Source organism: Cervus canadensis, chromosome 10 (assembly GCF_019320065.1).
Source record: "Cervus canadensis isolate Bull #8, Minnesota chromosome 10, ASM1932006v1, whole genome shotgun sequence".
NCBI lineage: Eukaryota > Metazoa > Chordata > Mammalia > Artiodactyla > Cervidae > Cervus > Cervus canadensis.
This window is the reverse complement of record NC_057395.1, coordinates 35,165,403-35,187,498: the sequence shown is the minus strand read 5'-3', so window position 1 is coordinate 35,187,498 and position 22,096 is coordinate 35,165,403. Positions and strand designations below refer to the sequence as shown.

At 36.5% G+C, this 22,096-nt stretch overlaps 1 protein-coding gene across 4 annotated transcripts in view; it reads right to left on the bottom strand.

The window, feature by feature from the left end:
- The window catches only part of KIF5B (kinesin family member 5B), a 46,688-nt gene that overhangs the window by 22,020 nt on the left and 2,572 nt on the right, over positions 1–22,096 (bottom strand). For all 4 annotated transcript variants that reach the window (XM_043478959.1, XM_043478956.1, XM_043478958.1 and 1 more), the window contains exons 2-13: positions 16,705–16,792; positions 9,306–9,379; positions 8,203–8,307; positions 7,675–7,723; positions 7,097–7,152; positions 6,928–7,015; positions 6,598–6,722; positions 5,169–5,273; positions 4,780–4,925; positions 3,991–4,139; positions 3,374–3,567; positions 2,459–2,527 (exon numbers count right to left, since the gene is read on the bottom strand). In XM_043478959.1, the coding sequence (XP_043334894.1) occupies positions 2,459–2,527; positions 3,374–3,567; positions 3,991–4,139; positions 4,780–4,925; positions 5,169–5,273; positions 6,598–6,722; positions 6,928–7,015; positions 7,097–7,152; positions 7,675–7,723; positions 8,203–8,307; positions 9,306–9,379; positions 16,705–16,792 (1,248 nt within the window). The remainder of the gene's footprint in view (positions 1–2,458; positions 2,528–3,373; positions 3,568–3,990; positions 4,140–4,779; positions 4,926–5,168; positions 5,274–6,597; positions 6,723–6,927; positions 7,016–7,096; positions 7,153–7,674; positions 7,724–8,202; positions 8,308–9,305; positions 9,380–16,704; positions 16,793–22,096) is intronic.

Sequence of the window (22,096 nt, the reverse complement as noted above, 5' to 3'; positions counted from 1 at the left end):
ATAGGAAAGACTAGAGATCTCTTCAAGAAAATCAGAGATACCAAAGGAACATTTCATGCAAAGATGGGCTCAATAATGGAAAGAAATGGTATGGATCTAACAGAGGCAGAAGATATTAAGAAGAGGTGGCAAGAATACACATAAGAACTGTACAAAAAAGATCTTCACGACCCAGATAATCACAATGGTGTGATCACTCACACTCATCTAGAGCCAGACATCCTGGAATGTGAAGTCAAGTGGGCCTTAGGAAGCATCACTATGAACAAAGCTAGTGGAGATGGTGGAATTCCAGTTGAGCTATTTCAAATCCTAAAAGATGATGCTGTGAAAGTGCTGCACTCAGTATGTCAGCAAATTTGGAAAACTCAGCAATGGCCACAGGACTGGAAAAGGTCAGTTTTCATTCCAATCCCAAAGAAAGGCATTCCCAAAGAATGCTCAACTACCGCACAATTACACTCATCTCACACGCTAGCAAAGTAATGCTCAAAATTCTCCAAGCCAGGCTTCAGAATATGTGAACCGTGAACTTCCAGATGTTCAAAATGGTTTTAGAAAAGGCAGAGGAACCAGAGATCAAGTTGCCAACATCCGCTGGATCATCAAAAAAGCAAAAGAGTTCCAGAAAAACATCTACTTCTGCTTTACTGACTATGCCAAAACCTTTGACCGTGTTGATCACAATAAACTGTGGAAAATTCTGAAGGAGATGGGAATACCAGACCACCTGACTTGCCTCTTGAGAAACCTGTATGCAGGTCAGGAAGCAACAGTTAGAACTGGACATGGAACAACCGACTGGTTCCAAATTGGGAAAGGAGTATGTCAAGGCTGTATATTGTCACCCTGTTATTTAACTTATATGCAGAGTACATCATGAGAAACGCTGGCCTGGAGAAAGCACAAGCTGGAAATAAGACTGCTGGGAGAAATATCAATAACCTCAGATATGCAGATGACACCACCCTTATGGCAGAAAGTGAAGAGGAACTAAAAAGCCTCTTGATGAAAGTGAAAGAGGAGAGTGAAAAAGTTGGCTTAAAGCTCAACATTCAGAAAATTAAGATCATGGCATCTGGTCCCATCACTTCATGGGAAATAGATGGGGAAACAGTGCAAACAGTGGCTACTTTATTTTTGGGGGCTCCAAGATCATAGCAGATGGCAACTGCAGCCATGAAATTAAAAGACGCTTACTCCTTGGAAGGAAAGTTATGACCAACCTAGACAGCATGTTAAAAAGCAGAAACATTACTTTGTCAACAAAAGTCCGTCTAGTCAAGGCTATGGTTTTTACAGTAGTCATGTAGGGATGCGAGAGTTGGACCAAAAAGAAAGCTGAGCGCCAAAGAATTGATGCTTTTGAAATGTGGTGTTGGAGAAGACTCTTGAGAGTCCCTTGGACTGCAAGGAGATCCAACCAGTCCATCCTAAAGGAGATCAGTCCTGGATGTTCACTGGAAGGACTGATGTTGAAGCTGAAACTCCAATACTTTGGCCACCTGATGCGAAGAGCTGACTCAATGGAAAAGACCCTGATGCTGGGAAAGATTGAGGACAGGAGGAGAAGGGGATGACAGAGAATGAGATGATTGGATGGCATCACTGACTCAATGGACATGGGTTTGGGTAGACTCCAGGAGTTGGTGATGGACAGGGAGGCCTGGTGTGCTACGATTCATGGGGTCACAGAGTCAGACACAACTGACTGAGCTACTGAACTGAACTGACCACCAAGTAAGGTAAAATGAGGGTCCAAAGTGACAAACTAGAGAGGAGGAACTTGAAAGAAACAAGATGAAAGTGAAGATCACAGAAATGAAAAACAGGTCACAGGAGGGTAGAATTGGTGGAGTAAAAAAGAACCTTATTCACTGATATTCTCATTTCCATGATAAAAGTCATACACTTAAGTATGAATTACTAAAAACAAAGCCAATGTGATTCAGAAATCAGTATTTTCTTTAATAATCCCTTTAGACATATATCGGTGTTTAAGTGTTTTTTATACTCCTTCCCTCATCATTTCCATGTGGAAATACTTTTCATAAAGGGAGGGGGAACCTAAGGTTACTCCAATCCAAGGATCAGTAAGAAATGTTTGGGGGAGAATAAGACAAAGCACTGTACAAGGAAAGCAAAAGACAGAGTTGAAATGCCCAGGAGATGTATATTAAAGAATAAATGCAAAAAAAGAAAATCATCCTCTCCTCCAGTTAGACTTAACTCAAACTTAAAAACACCAAAAAAACCCAACCCCAAAAAGCGTGAAGTCGTCAATCTTTGCTTCTGTCTGTATGATGTACTACTCCCATAGGATATCCACAGTGAAGCATGGACATATTCAAAAATTTTGTTAATGTACTGGAGTATGTACTGAGCGCTGTAGGCGCCTTCATCTTTTAAGGGACAATGACAAACTATACAGCTTTTCTGGAAGGAGTATTCAATTTACCTCTTCCTGATCCAGCATTTGTGTCTTCAGTTTTTCTACCAATTGGCTCTGTTGATTAATTTCTTCATCCTAGAATTTTCAGTTACAAGTTAACAGAATAGCTCACAAGCTGGTTCTGTTTCCTAACACAAACTGTAAGATTACTACCCATTCCCCAGTATTTCAAAGTTGTTTTCTCCAAATTTGACATAGCTTATTCTAATTGCTTATCTTAGAAAGATGTTGAAACAAATGGAGCTTCTTTCAATTATCAATAACTGTAACATCCTTATCATGCAATAAAAAAAAGCTTATGTTATGAAAGTTATTCACAAAATACTTTAAATGCTAAAAATAATAAACATGTTTAAAGCTATTACTGAAAATAATGCCATGTAGCCACTTCAAACCTACCTACCATCCCTGTTTGAAATACATTAAAAACATCACTTACTAAGAAAAAAACAAAGACAACACCAGAACAATTTTTTCTAGTCTTTTTACTGTTGTTTTTCCCATTCTTTTATTTGGTTCATAATTGTGCTATTTTTCATACTACTGATATCATCAAAGTAGAAGACAGTATTTCCACTTGATTCTGTTCCCTCAGTCTAATCTCTTGCATCATTTTTATCATTAGCGCCACAGAGAGCTGATTCTAAAAGGTCATTTCATTAAGGCTCTCCAAAAATCCACATCAAATTTGAAAGTTCTCTCAGCTTAAAGAGAAAGGGAAGAAAGGTATGCCTCATACACAGTTTCTGCATAGAAACAGAAATTGTCATTTTATATTTTTTGTTAATACAATGATCTTCAAAAAGTTACAGAAACCAAGCAGTATGTACATAGGTCATGAGGACCCATTAATACTGAAATTAGAAAATACAAATATGTCAATAATGTTCTAAGACAAAAGAGAACACAAATAATACTTACCTTGTCATCAAGTTGTTTGTACAGTTTAGCAATTTCTTCCTCACACTTTCTTCTTTCAGCATCAGTAAAGTTTCCAGTAACTCCAATTGTGGCTGCTGGCTTATCATTGGTAATAGTAATATCCTTATCCACTGCAAAAGCTTCCAAGTTGGCTTTCTCTTTGTCAAACTGTTCATCAATAGGCACTGTCTCTCCTAAAATAAAGACAACAGAATGGTGAACAAAACCCACCTGTCTAAAATTAATTTTAATTTTATTCAATTTCAGCAGCTCTTATCAACTTTATCTGCTCAGTCCCTGAGATCTGAAAAGTTGGAATTATCTTTGATGCTCCCCTTTATCTTCTAAAGCCAGTCATCAAATCTTGTATTTTTAATTGATTTCATTCTAAGCTAAACATCTTGCCATCTTGAGACTTCAATAGCCAGCTAGCTGGCTTTTATGCCTCTATTTATTATTCCAGGTAAAATCAGAATTTAAAGTAAAACATTTTATTCATTTTTATTTGATGATCCCTAATATGTTGTTATTTTCATTTATATCAGAGTCTCAAATTTATAAAATAGCTCTGAATCTCTATTCCACAAACCCTAAACAACAAATTTGTAAGTTATTACCATTACGCCATCGGTTGAGTTCATTTTCAAGCCACTGAATGGTGTTCCGGAGGGTCTTATTTTTTTCTTTTTCTCTTTCATACTTCTTTTTCCACTGTTCTGCAGTTAACTCTACATTAACACAAACTGTGTTCTTAATTGTTTTGGCCCTAAGACAAGTAGTTGGGGGAAGAGGGGAAGAATGTGACTTAATTATTTTCAATTGATATCTATATCTCTGTAATATAAGCATATGTGGCTAGGTAATTTAACTATTCTTGTCTAGTTATCTCTGACTAAATTCTAGGAGCTGTATTTAGTATAGTGTTTATTCACAACCCATTATATTTGGGTCAGTTACATCACCTCTGAATAGATTAAAAAAAAAAAAAACCAGCAACCTGATAAGAAAAAAAAAAAATGGGCCCATTATTTTTCCAATTCATTTGTAAGGCAGAATTAAGAAAAGCAATTATCAATGACAGTCCAAGTCATCATTATTGATTTTCCTCGGCTAACCACCTCATATGCAGTTATCCCATTATTTAAACAGGTCACATATGTCAATAGGCTTAACATATGATCATATCCCTCAGGTTTTTGCTTTATTATCTGATTCAAATGTTTTGTTTAATGCTGAACTGAAGCTTCTCACATAAACCTGACTCAAGTTAACACTTAACTTTAATGTTTTCTAACACACTAATAATACACACTGATTTGAATATATCTATCCTGAAACTTTCCTAGATTTAATAAGTGAAATGCCTATCTACATTTAGACTTTATATTTTCTTAACAAAAACAAACCTCTGACCAAACAGGAGTGTAGATTTTGTTTCAGATTCATTGTACGATGAAGGAGAGCAGCAAATTACAATAGTGGTTCTACAGTTCCCACCTAAGGAATCTTGAAGGATTCTCGTCATTTTACTATCACGATATGGAACATATGTCTACATACAAAAACAAACAAAAAACCAAAGAAGACAAATGGGTTTCTCAGTAATAAAATATGTAGTAGTATTAAAATGGGAATTAGGATACACACACTAATATTATAAAATAAATCCTTAAAAGACAACTTATTCACACCTATTCATTCAGTGAATCCCTCTCACTCACATCTACACATATGTATGTTATCTGTGTTTAACTCCCCATTAGATAACAGGGAAATAGAAAACAAGTGTACTCACACTACCCTCAGCCAAAGCAGAAATGACATTTCCAAGAGCAGAAAGGGACTTGTTGATGTTCTTAGCTTCATCCAGCACAGCACCTTCAGCACCAGTTTTACTAACCTATACATAAGATTGCAAAAGAATGAAACAAAATTATGTTTCAGTGATTCTAACTTTCTAAAATGTTCAGAGGTCATCAATAACTAGTAAAAAGAAAAGGGAAAGCTTCAAGACTTTGTTTGTCAAGTATTTACTCTAGTAGTAGTAGTGAAAGTGACTCAGCCATGTCCGACTCTTTGCAACCCCATGGGCTATACAGGCCATGGAATTCTCCAGGCCATAATACTGGAGTGGGTAGCCTTTTCCTTCTCCAGGGGATCTTCCCCACCCAGGGACTGAACCCACGTCTCCCACATTGCAGGCAGATTCTTTACCAGCTGAGCCACAAGGGAAGCCCCAGTATTTACTTTAAGCTATCAGTATTTATCAAGTATGAGTTTTCTGAGACCTTGGTCTTTTTTACATGATAAAAATGGGATTAAGGAGATACCAAATTTTATTTTTAGGTGTGCTCATGAAATCAACCAATTTACATGTAGATTTGTATTGACAGCTTAACTAATTTGTTAACCCCCTTTGATGCAGTGGGAAAACGAAACTAAAAAGTTTACTAAAGCACAATGTTGATGTTGTGATGGTTAGAGAGAGACTGAATTTACATGTATCAATTTTATATAAGCAAACTTGCTTCTATTAAAAAAATGTAAAATACATAAAGATAACAAATATGTCAGCAATGATTCCTAAAGAAGCAGCTTCTCAGTATTTGCAAAATTAGAGAGAGACTTTGAAGGATGTGTGTTAAGATTTTTGTGTAGAAGGGAGCAGGTATGTTATTTCAATCAGAAAAAAAAATCAGCAGAACAAACAACAAAAAAAGGTCACATAGGTCAGTATTAAGACATCTGAACTTATTTTGATTTTGACAAAAATCAGAATCAGACTGTATAGGACTACAATAATTAAACACGACTGACGTGACTTAGCAGCAGCAGCAGCAATCCTCCAAAAGGAGTACAGCGAAATCCAAAGGAGTAACTAATGGACAGTTTTTAGAGGGAGGCCATTGCCAGCGTGAATACAACAGACACCAAAAATTAGGAAAAGGATAGATACCTAGTAAAATTCTTAATGACATAAATTCAACACATTATCCATAAAGCATACATATACGTCAAGGATAACACTTATCGACAGAATTGGATTATGGCCTAAATGACAGTAATTTGCAATGACGAAACACTGGCATAAATGCTTATATCTCTCAAAAATACTACCAAACCCAGTTTGATACACTTTTTCAAGATTTAACAATGAAAATACATAAGCCCAAATCTGAGCTACGTTCATTAAAAATGCTTCCATCGGAATATAAAGATTTTACCTTTTCACTACCAGCTAAATCCACCAGATAAAGTTTTCCACTCAGCTTTTGTTCCGTTTGCGTGTTCTCTTGTTTTACATTAATAAGAAATATACTGTGACTCCTAGAGCTATGTTCATTCATATCTACAAAGAAATCACACAACCAAATATCAACAAACAAGGCTTTCCCTTACTAATAATTTCTAAAGCATTATTTCATCTAAGAAAAACCCCTACAATATTGTAAAGTAATTAGCCTCCAACTAATAAAAATAAATGGAAAAAAAAAGAAAAATCAACTTTAAAAGCAGTTTATACCTTAACTATTATTATTAAATATGCCACTTACTTGTAACTGCTACGTGTCTGTTAGATTTTCCTTCATCTATGGTGTCCATAACTTCATCTGGACTACATACAAAACGCTCTGTACATCCCTGTAAAATAAATTTTAAAGAATGTCACCACCCTTTAAAAAATATTATAGGGCTTTTCTAAACATTCTGAATTATACCTACCTTTACATAAGGAACTCGATTTTTATCTTCATGAACTGAAAGATTGGTCTTTGAAACTGAGAAAGAAAAATAAATAGCATTAACATTTTCCTAACTGCTAACACTGACTGTGAAATAGTTAATTCAATTGTTTCTTGTTTCTCTTCCCATGCAGCCTAAGAACAATGAACTTAAAAAAACATGAAAATATCACTGCAAAAGCAAAAGCCTATAGAAGTAGACTTATATAGAGACATGGAATTTTAGGTCCAGGCCAGCCTCTGCAGCTCATATTTTGAAAAGAAGAGCACTAAGTCAGACTGGTTCTGTGGTCTGCCAAGGACGATGTGTCTGGCAGCTGAGAGAAGACAAGAGCGCAGGACTCAGGCTCTGGACCTCCCGTCCAATCGTCTAGTTACTACCTATGAAGTGCCCACAAATACATGCTTTAAATAAGTCAACAGGGGTTCAATTAAACTTTGAAAGAAACATTTTTCAATGTTTCCTATAATTCAAGTCAGTTTCATATAGGTTATTAAGAAATGGTATCACATTTACAACTAAAAACAGTAACATCAAAGAGCAAGAATTTAACTTACCATCTAACAGGTCCCTTATCTTATCCAAATAAATTTCAAAATATGAAACCTAAAGGGCAGAAGAAATAAAGGGGGGAATAAAACCAACCACTTAAAATCACAAAGTAATTTACTTACTTATTCATCAAATATTTATTCCAGCCTGAGTGCCAGGTACCAGTGCCAGTGCCAAGTCAGCTACAGCTCATATTCTAATGGGAAGCCTTAAAATCACTCAACTCTTTATGTAACTAAAGTGCATTTTCCACTAAGTATCTTCATCTAAAATTAGACTCATTAGGTCTAATTAGTCAGAACTTTTGAGCTTTGTAGCAAAACAAACTCCTTTATCTTAAAGAGGAGGCATCTAAGGCAAGAAAGACTTGGCTTACTCCTTTACTATGTCAGAGGAAGGGTCTGAGTTTACTAATTCTAACAATCTTTCAACTACACCTGCCCGTAATTTTTAAAATACTTTTTAAAGGAAAAATATTGAACAAAATTATTCTAGGTATAAAATAAAATATCACCTTTCCCCAGTGATTTTACCTTAATATGAAATTCCAAATTTTCATCCATGGAGTAAATATAATTAAAAATATCTTGCACTATTCTTGGAATAATTCCCATGCCTTCTGGATCATGAAGTTTACCCTAAACAGAAAACAAAACTAGAGTTCCTAAATAAACTGTAACAAACAAATTAAAAATCAAAACTTTTAATTTACAATTCACAGTCAAGAGAGGATAGGAATTCTAATTGTTGCTATTTTTTTTGGTGAAAAAATGTGGCTGTACAAATACCTAAAAAACCCCAATCAACTGTTACATATTTTGGTAAGTTACACGTAAATAATGTACACTAATCATACAGTTACCAACTGATCATAGCCTTTTCTTTAATCATTAGATTCAGATGATGCAATTTGTGAATGAACACATTCCAGGAAAATGTTTGTGAGTTGCTCACCATTTAAATCTGCATCATTCTATCTACTTCAAGTCAAATTCATCCAAGTGCTAAGAATGTCTTTGTTACCTGACTTTAACATGATGAAAATAACATGAGTGACTTCAAAATAAGCAGTCATTTACTTTACATATGTAGAATGCTCAGATAAATGATAAAAGCAGACACTCTGTAGCAGAGGCAGCTTATAGGCTGTTTTCTAGAAGCAAAGCTTGAGCAGGTTTACATTCATTATTAGTAGCAGCTCTGATAATTTTGGAGCTTTCTTATCAGAGAAGAGGGCTAGGTATCTGGCTAGGGGTTGGGAAATGAGACAGATGCACAGACATGACCAAAGAGAGAAGGAAAAAATCTAAGTGCTCCAAATAGAACTGAAAACACACAAACATTAAAAATTTCAAAATTCCCCATTATAAGGTGACAGAGAATTCTTAATTCTAAGACATTCACAATTTTGCTGTTATGTGGATAAAACAAAGCTCAATATGATTTCATATATAAAATTTCTATTCAAAGTCAGGAACTGATTAGATTCTAACCATGTTTTTCGTATATAATTTGTATGAGACAAAGCAGTAAAGAGTAAATAAAGCTGTTTAAACATGATAAAATGTCACAAATAATGAATGAATACACTGTATGTGCTGCCAACTACATCCAAATACTGTTTAAAAAACATTACCTCCATTGTGTGTGTCTTCCCAGAGGATGTTTGTCCATATGCAAATATGGTTCCATTGTAGCCTTCAAGTACATCTATGAGAAAATAAAAGATTTAATACACCAGGGGGCTTTTTTTCCTTAAGCAAGACCATTAAAGGAAATTAGTAAGAATATATAATAGTAATTTTCTCACTGAGGATTCACCTAGGGAATTCCTTTCTCTTTAGCCCAAGTTACTGTCTGTTGTCAGTAAGAAACAAATTTTAAATTCCATTGCTTATAATCATCTCTCCTGTCAATCAATGTACATCTTAGTTGTCAATGCAACAGTATTCTACAGCTTTACATGACCTAAAAGGAAAAAAAATGCTCTTCCAGTTTATGTACAGATATGAACTAGCTTTTAGAAGGAAGACTGATTGGTGGCCTACTGGTGGTTAAGCAGAAATCCACAATATTCCTCTTTATACAAAGTATAACAAACTCAGTCCCATCTCAAAATCAACTATCAGAGTTTCCATGGAATTAAAAAAAAAAAAAAAACACCACACAAATTTTTTTTCTAGCCCTTTGTGTACCCCAAGACCTACCATTAACATTTAAGTAGCTTCTTTTACTAGGCTAAGGGGTGGTGGTGGAATGTGAGTGAGCAAGGTGACTTTTGGTTTCTAGTTTTGGGGATTCAGTTTGTTGGGGACTTTTAAAGTTGTTTTTCCTTGTTTTCGTAAAAAGAAAGGTACTATAAAATCATGTACTATTTTAGAGGAAGCCAAAGTACAAACTGAGGGCTCTGCTGGAAACAGCAGATGGTAACAGTGGAAAATAAATTTGTAATAAGCAAGCAAATTCTTGTCTTTTTTTAAGTTGACTATTTATAAAAAGAAAAAAGAAAAGGAAAAAAAGTGCCAACATTGGTCACGACTAACTAGATTAATAGATTTGCTATAGAGCTATTTATTTATAAGAAAAAGAAGGTATTAGTACTTACTTCTCTGGGAAGATTTTAAGAGATCTCAAACATTTGAAACTTTCATTCAGTTTCATGAAGAGAAGCAAAATAGTTTCAGGAATTACATTTAAAACAGATTAAGATTGCAGTATTTCTGTTAGTAATTCTGAAGATGAAATCATCTGGGGTAAAAAAGAAGCACTAGACCGTTTCCAATCTACTTCTTTTATATATAACTGATCTCCATATATCAATATCACACCCTCTGCAAAAGATTTTTTAATCAATCATACAAAATCTAAAGATAAACTCCAAAATTTTATTAGATCTATACATGAAGGTTCATCCATGCTATGATCCAATTACCTAGCAACTGCCACAATAACTACTTAATAAATACTGGTAGATGAATGAATAAATGATTTCCCTAAGATCATATAAACAGCGTATGTCTATATGATATTAAAAGTAAATGTGTTGGGTGAAACACCTTACATGAAGGCTTGGAGGATAATAAATTTATGCAATATGTTTGTATTTGGGACTTTAAGCAAAGCTTAAAATTTTTATATGATAACAGAGACTATGGAATAGTCAATCTTCAAATATTTACTGCAAACTATAATCTAGGCTCTGTCCTGGGAGCAAGGGATAGAACCAGGATTAGCTGATTTATAGAGGCACCAGGCTATCATTAAAGTAATAACAGTGTTATCAATTAGAAAAATAATCCCTTCCTGCCTACCTCCATTCCTGACTTTTGCTTTCTAGAGTGATTTGTCAATGTTTTTTATAAAAAAAGTGTAAACATACAGAAAAACAATGAATTTTACAGTGAACAACCCTCTAATCAGTACTAAGATTCTATCAGTAACATTTTATCATTTTACTGTTTGTCTTAATCATGTATCTATCCACCCATTTATTAAATGCATTTCAGAGACTTCAGTACATTTCCATCTAAATACTCCAGCACATGTACACCACTGGCTAGAACTCAATGTTTCGCAGTTTTGTTCTTCAGAGGTAAAATTTACATACAATGAATATTTTAAAAGTACAGACCTTGAACAAACAAACATAAATAATACTCTTCTCTTTGAAAACCCCAGAGAGTATGCATCTATAAGCAATAAAATTAGGCACCTTTGGAACTGGCTCTTGTTTGCCTTTTCAGCTCTATCTCCCATTATCCTTCCCCTCACACTGTTTTTATTGGTAAAAATGGCTGAATTTGATAAATTTCAGATGGTTCAACATCATAGTCATACCACAACACAGGCGATGTCTTCCCTCAACACAGGCGATCCTTTCCACATGTGGACAGCCTTAGCCTACAGGCATCTCTGTCTGGAGGGCACAACTCACTCTCCTTCCTATTCCTGTGCACCCTTGAGACTAGCTTAGGCTTTACTTCTTCCTCCAATGCAATTCCACAAGCCACCTCCAAACAAATATGGGTAAGAGTCCCACCCTATGTGTTCTCGTAGCACCTGCATTTTATCATAATACTGACTACTGTCTTCCTCATGAGCCTGTAAAATCCTTGAGGCCAGGGCTGTGTTTAACTCCTAGCACAGTGCCTGGCACTTAGGATGAACTCAAATACTTGTTGAATGATTATTATTAACACTAAAACACAGAATCTCTCTCATCTTTCTAAAGAGTCCCGCCCCTCTATACTTTTGCCTTTCTTATGAGGAATAGATGGAGGTGGAACTATGGACAAATAATACTTTCATACTTTGTAAACAAGAGAAACATACTTAGAAAGTCAGGCAATAGCTTACCACCTCGTCAAAGTCACTTAATTTCTCTGAACTTCAGCTTTCTCATCAGCAAAAATGTCTGCTCAGGGTAAGGCTATGAGAATTAGAAGTCATCATATAAAATTATTACTGCTAACATTTGAAAGCATTATGTGTCAGGCTCTATGCTGTTCAGTCATTAAATCATGCCTAACTCTTTGCCACCCATGGACTGTAGTCCACTATGCTTCTGTTCGTGGGATTTCCCAGCCGAGAATATTGGAGTGGGTTGCCATTTCCTTCTTCCAGGGCATCTTCCCGCCCCAAGGACAGAATTTGCAACTCCTGCATTGGCAGGTGGATTCTTTACCACTGAGCCACTAGGGAAGCCCTGAGGCTCTAATAATCTTTCATTTATTAATGTATTTAATCCTCACAAAACTCTATGCAAGGCACTATTTTATTCCCATTTTACAGATGAGAAAACTGAGAAACTGTAGCCTATAGTTCCACAGCTAATAAGGTAGCACTGGGAGGCATCCCAGACAGTCTTGGCTCCAAAGACATGCTCTCTTAGCTACCACACTGCATTCTCAAGGAACAGAAGAACCAAAATAAACACATGGCAGGCTACATCTGGAAAAATTAAGATGGATACAGTGGCGGACAGTCCAGGGCAGGAAGCTATGGTGGGAAACTAGGGAATCTGAGGAGGCCTGGTAAGATGCCTGGCAAACAGCAAATGCTGAATAAATGACTACTTTACACCAGGGAAACCAATTAGTAGACATCACTCAGGTTCAGAATTCAAGAGAATACAAGTGAATAAACCATGTTCAAAAGAAAAAAAAATTATCTAATGAATCTACAAAAAGGAAAAGGTTATAGCCCTATACATAAGCTAAATACCAGTACAGAAATTTATGAAACAACGCAACACTGGTGGACGCTCAGGGACCCAGAGAACACTAGCTGCCCTTACCTCACACCTGGCAGCTTGCTCCTCGAGTCCACATCTTAGGACAAACACCAGCTCACCCATCATTGTGTCGATCCCTGTCTACCAGTTTCTAACCATGGCCGTCTACTTGATCTGTGTGCCAATGAGTGTCCCAAGTCCAACCTGCCATGATTTAATTGATTTTCTGTCCTCACACCTCATCCTTCTCCCCTACCTTGTCACTCTTCTTAAATCTATGTATTTATTAGAAATTCCACCTCACTTGTATCTTGTCCAGGACAAGTCCTACCAGCTACTACAACCAGGCTCCTCCAAAGTGGTAGAATTTCTGGGTGAAGATAAAAGGAAAATGTCACAGCCCCATGATATCTTTCTATAAATTACAAAGCTGGCACAGGGAGAGAGAGACGGAAACCTTCTATTTTAACAGTTGCTTGAAATCTGATTTTATAGAGTGAAAGTATCTATATAGGTTATGAATTATCCTAAGTTCAGTTGTGGCTGAGTGAACTAAGAAAGTAATTTCCTTTCTTAGAGGATAAAGGAAATGAACAGCAGTTGCTATCTGTTATATTATTTACTTCATACCAGGTCCTGAGTGAAGACCTTTAGCTTCTTAAATCCTTACACTACACTTATTATGGAGGAAACGAAGACTTGGAAAGCTTGGGTGACTTGCCACAAGTCAAAAAGCTAAAAAGTGGCAAAGCCCAGACTTCAATCTCAGTTTGTCTGATTTCAAAGCCTGTGCTCTTAATCACATTGCTAAGAAGGGAACTGCCACTCAGAACTCGGTCAGTTTCAAACAGTAAAGCAGAAATCTTCTGTAAAAGGTAAAAAGTAAAAGGGATCAGAATGTTGAGGAAAAGGACAGAGATTCAAAAAAAAAAAAAAAAGAATGAAGTCATCTTAGAGTTGTAAATAGTAATGAAATAGAGTAAAAAGTAGTAGAAACAAGTACCCTAGATGTCAGGACAACAGACCACAGAGTTCTGAGAAAGTAGGTATGGGCCTCTTGTTAAGAGACTATACAACTGAGAATGTACAAAAGAGATAAAATCACGAGAACAATATGAGAAAGGTAAAGCCCAGAATAAGCGACTTTTAAACAAACAAAAACTAAGGCCCTAAAGAGAGCTTTTAAATGTTCAGAAGAATAATGAATGAGTAGACCTGCAGTGCCTAAAAGAGATAATTATGTCATAAATGACGTATTACCACTTTCTACATCATCTGCAAAATGAACAGAAAAAACACTGCTAAGAGGGAGTTTGGGATGGAGGTGGGTAGGATGGTCAAAGAATGGTTTTAAATGAGCTCAAGTTTCTAAGAGAATTACATCCCAAGGACAAACATTTCACAAAAGTCAGAGAATGGAGGTAAAAGAAGATAACTCATTTTCAAAAAGTGAAAAACGATGGATTCTGGGAATCGCAGACAAATATACCAAAATTTCACTAAGGAAAAACTATGGCTGAACTGATCTCACTTACTGTTTGGTCACTCAGCTAGTACATGAGGAAAAACCAGTCATGCACCATGATTTCACAAAAGGATGCAAGATTTCCATCATATTCTTGAGGATATGTTGCCAAGCTAAGAACTAGACAAATGTACAGGTAAGAGAATCTTAAGTTGGTTAAATACCCAGTGTGATTAAATAACCGCCAACAGCCATATTCCATTTTTAGAAGATCAGGCTAAGGACCATGGTCCATTAAGCACTTTTAAATGATTCACAGTAATACTTTCCAAACTCCAGTGTGTTTAATGACCTTAAAAAAAAAAAAATGCCTTCAATACCCTTGACACTGTAACAGACTTATCAAAATAGGCTGATAGCCAATTTAGATCCCTAGTAAGATAACTGTAAAAACAAAACTCAAAATAGGATTATGAGCTAAAATGACAGAATAGAATCTGCACTTTAAAGGCTTGCACGCAGATTTTAAAATCTACAATACTCAAGTGGGTCTAATGCTGGCTGGAGCAGATATGAAAACGATTCATACATTTAAATTGCCCGTGAATTCATGAATCAATAATTTTATATTATTAAAAAAACTAAAGTAATCTTACGCTGTACTGATGACAAAACTACACCAAAATCAAAGAACGTAGCATAACTGCGTCCCTGACAGATCCATCTGGAAAACTATTTGATGCTTACAACAAAAGATGATGCTGCCCTTTCCTCTTTCTTGCAATTGTTTACAGAATCACCAGTTAATTCTCCCTCCTGTCTATCATCTCACACAGATCCCATTCCTGCTGTAACCCTTGGTGGTTTCATGTACAAGTAGTGAGTGATCCCATTACTAGATGTCCGTGTACTAGATGACAGCCTGGCCTCTCAGATCCTTACCCTACTTTTCTCCATGATCTTATCCTTTTCTCCTTTAGATACCAAGTCCATGGTCACACTCCTTTCATTACTAATTGCACTGCCTTCCAAGCATCAACTATTCACTTCCTTTTACTCTTTCTATTACCCTGATTTCAACAAACCTTTGACTCCTCTGAGACTATAACAGAGTAATCTCACCACCTTTTTTCACTGTCCCATAATAAATCACCTCCTTCCCTAGCAACCTGCATCCTTCTCCCACTCAGCCAGCTTAGATTCCACAGTTTACCATGAGCATCACCCTCCTGACTACATCTCCTGCCCTCCTCTCCTTCTTGAGTATTTCCTGGCAAAACACAACGGGGTAAACTCAACTCTCTGGCAGCTAACCTCAAGTGCGCTCTGAATGCTGCCTGGCAATCTTGCCACAGCTCCCTAATCCATTCACTTCCACACTGCTAGATGACTTCATACCTTTTCTTCACACTTCCTCCCCCATCCCCCCTTTCTGTTAACAATTCTGTTCACTGTATTAGAGACAAAATGGAATTAATATGAAATGAACATTTTTCTTCCATGACAGGTATGGACTTACTTCTACCCATAAACTGTTTCCTCCTGTTACTAGATGAAATGTCTGTGTTCCTACTTAATCCTAACCTAACCACTTGATACTGAATTCCAACCCCACTAGCTCAGTGAACAATACAAGACAGATGCTGCCTCACTCTGAGAAGTATTTTTCAACAATTAGAGCTGTCAAAGCGTGAAAGAAATCACTTCACAAAGCAACAGTTATTTAATCATCAGATTCTTTTGATATCTTTCTGCACTAACTGGAAGTATTAATAAATCCAGATAATCACAACACCCTCTCAGCTCTAAGATTCTGTTTTTAGAAAATATCTTAGCATAGGTTAATGGTATTAATGGGAATGTACACATTTTTCTCATCTTTGGTACCTCTGGTGAACTCCTCAAGGGTCTCTCATTTGACTACAGGGCAAGTCCCCAGGGAAGGAATAACACTGGAACGGGAGAATGACAGGCTGCCATTTCCTATTACTTTACAGAAACTTGTCTAGTAATTTTGTCTTCATTTTCATGCTGCTGTATTTCTATAACAGCTACCTTAGAAACTCTCTTGGGAATATTTAATAGAACTGCATATTTCAAGGATATGTGTACAACATTGTAATTCTCATAACACCCTTCAATAAGCATTGCACATAAATTTCATGAAATTTGAGCAATAGTTTAACTATATTTGACCTTTTTATTATTTGAATTTTTGCAACTAACTGAAAAGAAAGGGAAGGTAAAATGAAAAAAAAGAAAGCTGAGCAAATGGGAGAGATCACGAACAAAACTGGACTTACTGCTGGGATGACTTAGAAGGTATAACATATTTACCTTTAACGATCTTCTTTGCACAGTCATTATACACTTGCTCTTGAGATGTATTTGACTGGAACACCCGGTCAAATGCATAAGGCTTGGACTAAAAAACAGAAACAAAAGTTTCAACTACACAAATTAAATGTGAACAGACATTTCTAAGCTCCTTTAAAGACATCACCATATATTTAACCTTCAAAATAGGATACCTACTACGCATCACTTAGAACCTTTCTGGAAAAGTCCTTACTTAGGGCCCAGGAACAAACCCACTACAATAAACTCCACAAAACCAAGTATGTCTGTTTTAGTCTTGTTGTATTTCCAAGGCCCAGCACTGAAATTAAGTGTTACTATGGTGGGCACTCATACTGTTGAGTGATTTTTACTTAATGAGTATCTTTTCTGGCAGATACAGACTCTATTTTCAACACTAACTCATCCTGTAGATAAGGAATTAGAATTGTGAAAGGTCCAAAAGTTGTAAACGACAAAATTAAAATTCAATCTCAAGTCTCCTTTCAGTTCAGGTTTCCTTCCATTATTCCATTCAGCTTTTCGGTGTAGTGCAACAGCATTTCAACCATATTTATTTAAGTATTTATGGAATGCCAGTTATGCTGGACATCACACTAGAAGGATGACCATGACAGATTCACTCTCTGCTTTAGTGGAAATAAGAGTGGGGCAGATATCAGACAAATAATTAAGTGACTGGAATTCCATCCTGCACAACAGGGTGCTTCAGAAGGGCTATGACGGCACTTAGGGGAGAACCTGAGACTCGGGAAGGCAGGAGAACAGCAGAGAATCACTCTGGAGAAGAGATGTTAACGAACCGAAGAATAAAGAGCACACCAACTGTCAGTCTCATCAATTTACTCATGAGGGAGAGTGAGTGTGGGGAAGTACTCCAGGCATTGGGAACAAGATGCTTAAGGATCCTGAGGTTGAAAGGAACTTGGAGTATCAAGAAACCAAAGGATGTTGTTCAATCTCAAGTGCAAGGATGCACAAATCAAATGTCAACATGGTTAAAAAGGCAACTAACAGTTTAACATTATTTTTAATAGTTTTGATTTTGTGGGTCCCTTAAAGGACCTGGAGGACACAATTTGAGCACAGGTGACACAGCTTGGGAAGGAGCCAGAGGCATGAAATGAAAATCAAAGAGTATACTATCCATGCAAGTCAAAGAAGTATTTTCAAGGAGGAGGTGACTGTCTCATACGTAGTGGAGAGGTCAGGCAAAATTGAAAAGACTCCAGTGACAAAGATCAGATTGGAAAGAGGTGAAAAAAGAACAGGAGGTAACTGAACAGAAATCTAGCTGTGGCTCAAAGAAAGCTATGCTTTATGATGGGCAAGATCTGAGCAAGTTTAAAAGCTGGCAGGAACAATTAGTAATCTGAGAGAGAAAGTAAGCATCTAAAGACGAGAGAGGGAACATGAGGGTTCTCAGCACTGAAAGTAAGTGTGTGCCAGCTCTCTAGTCTCTTCTAAAGTATAGGAAGGGAGCTGGGCCCCAAAATAAACAATCATGACCCAGAAAAAAGCCTTAACCTTGTAGAATACTGCCTAGGGTCTTAGCTAAAAAAGATCATAGTTTTTAGAAACTATACCCCACATTTCCCCTCCCCAAAGCTTGGAATAACACTAACAATGACAAAAGCAGCCCCTAAAGGCCAAAGCCATTCCCAATTCCCCTCTGGCCTCCTGCCAGACAGGCTGGAAGCTAACCACTTGCTACCCAAGTCTCCTTGTAACTACGGGCCACATGACCCAGCTCTAGACACTATGAAGTGACAGTCTGCTGGGAGGTATCCGAGAATCACCTCAGCCAAAGCTGCCCTTTCTTCTTTCTGGGATGAATGTCTGGAACTGGAGCATCCATCTTGCAAACAAGACACATATGAGGATGAAAAGTCAGTAACTAAGGATGACAGAGGGTAACAGAGTCAGCAAGAAGTAAAGGCCCATATCCAGACTTCCTATGTGAGAAAAATAACCTCTTATTTATTTAAACCACCATTAGTTTGTTTTCTCTCTGCAGCTGAAAGCATTCCTGAAGGATATACTCAGATGACCTCACTTTGGCATCAATTAAATGTAGGCTTCTCAATGTCTGATTATTCTTTGGCTACAACACACATAAAGTGTCCTTCTGCTAAGATTCCAAGACACTGACATTCAAATCTAAAGGTGTGGCTAATAAAAGACAATCTACTATTTCACTGATGGCACAAGATGTATTCATGATAATTCTGAAAACACAAGTATAAAATAACAGAAATAAACTATATTTATATTTTGTTCTATCAAAAAAAAAAGTATTTTTCTCTCTTCATTTACTCAGCAAACATTTATTTAGTATCTATAAGGTATGAGAACTGATGCTGAAGCTCCAATACTCTGGCCACCTGGTACAAAGAGCAACTCATTGGAAAAGACCCTGATGTTGGGAAAGATTGAAGGCAGGAGCAGAAGAAAACAGAGGATGAGACAGTTGGATGGCATCACTGATTCAATGGACAAGAGTCTGAGCAAATTCCAGCAGATAGTGAAGGACAGGGAATCCTGGCATGCTGCAGTCCATGGGGCTGCAAAGAGTCAGACATGACTTAGTGACCAAACAATGCCATGGTATGAGCTATTATATATGGGTAACACAATTTTAGAAATGACATTTAATTAGTGTGAGAGTAGGCTACAAAGAATAACAGAGGATAAGGCTGGATAAATTCTTGAACACTAAGCTAAGCACTTATATACGAGGACTGAAGATAAGTGATCAGTAATGTTAACTGAATTGAAACAGAAACAGCCTCCACCATTAGCGAATTCACGAATAATTCTAATTTTGATTGAAGAAACAAGTTAATCAGTAGAAGTTAGGTAACAGTATGACAACTGCATCCCTCCAAAATAAGGCAAATGATATTTTATTAACATAAACATTTAAACAATAAAAAGAACAAACACCACTGTAGTCCTATCTTCATTTTTACATAAACTAAAAAAAATTGCTTATAAACATTTAGAAAGAGATATGCCAAAAATAACAGGTAATATAAAGTCTGCCTCAAAAGCTGATACGTTATGCAGCTGTTTACTCAGGCATCACCTAACACCAAATATGCAAACTACCACTGTATTAGATTAAGAATATGAGCATGCAAACATAAAAATAATAAAGCTGAGTGACTTTTTAAAGTTGGTAGTGGTGGTTTAGTGGCTAAGTTGTGTCTGAAGTTATACGTTAAATAAAAAACTAACTGAAGTGCTTAGTATTTTTTTTTTTTAATTATTTATTTTATTTTTGGCTGTGCTGGGTCTTGGCTGCTGCGTGGGCTTTTCTCTAGCTGTGGTGCCCAGGCCTCTCAGCGCGGTGGCTTCTCCTACTTCAGAGCCCAGGCTCTGGAGTGCCGGCCGCAGCGCGTGGGCTCAGCAGTCGCGGTCCCCCAGCTCTAGAGCAGAGTTGTGGCGCACAGGCTTAGTGGCTCTGCAGCATGTGGGATCTTCCCAGACCAGGGAACGAACCTGTGTCTCCTGCATTGGCAGGCAGATTCTTTGCCACTGAGCCACCAGGGAACGAACCTGTGTCTCCTGCATTGGCAGGCAGATTCTTTGCCACTGAGCCACCAGGGAAGCCCTGAAGTGCTTAGTATTAAGTTGACAAAATAGCCTTACTTTAATTTCAAAACTGAATTATAATTTTCTTAAATAAAGCAAATGTAATCCTGGCTTCCTGGATGAAAAATGAGACTTGTGAAACATAAAAACTATTTCTAATGGCCTATAACAAAGGTACATCCCATAACTAATAATCTTTCAAATAAATTAAACACTCATGATCTGGATATCCATATCTTAAAAAATTTGGCCCTTGGTCTTGAAATATACATCATGCAGCCTTTAAAAATGTGTATCTTCAAAGATACTCCAACTCACAAGATGTATTTACATCTAACTTAGGCTTCAAGGGGACAAAACCAAACAGGAATGTTTATTTACCTTAGATTTCTTAAGTTGAGTGGTTCCTATCTGAATCTGCACAGACCAGGCTGAACACCAAATTTGGTTACAAAGGACACACTTCTGGCAGGAATATGTCTTTCTCTGGAATTCTGAATAGTGATTTTCAGATCACATGGGATTACATCATATTACATTTTCCTTAGTTAAGACACTGATTGTGGGCTAACATTCTGCAACTGTAAAGGTATATTATGATGGCTCCTTTTTTCAATTTTCATATATAAGGTAATCAGGATTGAAGACCAAATCATCATTCATTTGAAAGGGGAAACTGTACTGTGCTGGAGGTTAGAAGTAGGTCTAATTTCAATGAACCACAACAGTCCGTTTTGGGTTCTGGCAGCCTCTACAGTATACTATATAAGAAATGACAGTTAGTAAAGATACTTGATGCAAGTATGCATGTTCCACTTTTATGATGTGTAAACAGATCAAATAATAACTTTTCTTATTTATTTCTTTTATTTGGTGTTTTCAGCTGGCTCCTTTGAACTACAGAAGGCGTTTCCTTAGTGCCCCAGTTTTTGTGGATCACAAGTTTGCTTATCTAAAGCAAATAGTTTTACCATATCACTGTCAAAGATCTTCAAAAAATAATGCATTTCTATTTCATTCAATATGTGATATGTATAGCACTTCACTGAGCATTTAATTACCAAAAAAAGAAAAAACTGTACAAAGGCTGCAAAGCACAGAAAAACACTGCAAGATTACATGGCCATGGGGTCACACCACATTAAAATCACTGACTACGTGAGTAACAGGAAAAAAGTTTGGACAATATATTGGAAACTGAACTTAGATGAAAATCAGAATCCTAAAAAATTATCTTCTTTGTGAGCACTGATTATAGTTACAATTTGGTAACACTCTAAACTAAAACACTTATTTTTTAAATTTTGATTTAACCAGAAGGCTGTGTAGAAAATGTTTTCAAATTATTTTAGACAATTTAATTTTAAATGCTGCACTGCAGCGATTCCTTCTTAATCTATTTACTTTGAATCAGGGTCAGTATCCAGTAAAATGAAGAAAAAAAAAGAGATGACTTTACCTAGAGGTTTTCTATTTCCACTTCTAGCTGCCGTTAAATTCTCAGACAACTTTAAAAAAAAATTAAAGAATGCACTTAAAAAAATTTTTTAAAGAAATCTCAGAGTAATTAATGACTTCTATATGCAGAAGATTGGTTTCTGAAAATAATGAACTAAACATGTTGCTTTACATTTTCTAAAGCTGTCACTCAGTTGTAATATCCTTCTGCTTGTACTTAAACAAACAAAAAACCCAAAACAACTAAAATGCTTACCAGTTTATCTAAAGGCCAACTAACTTACATTACTGATTTATGACTCAATTACTTGTCCAT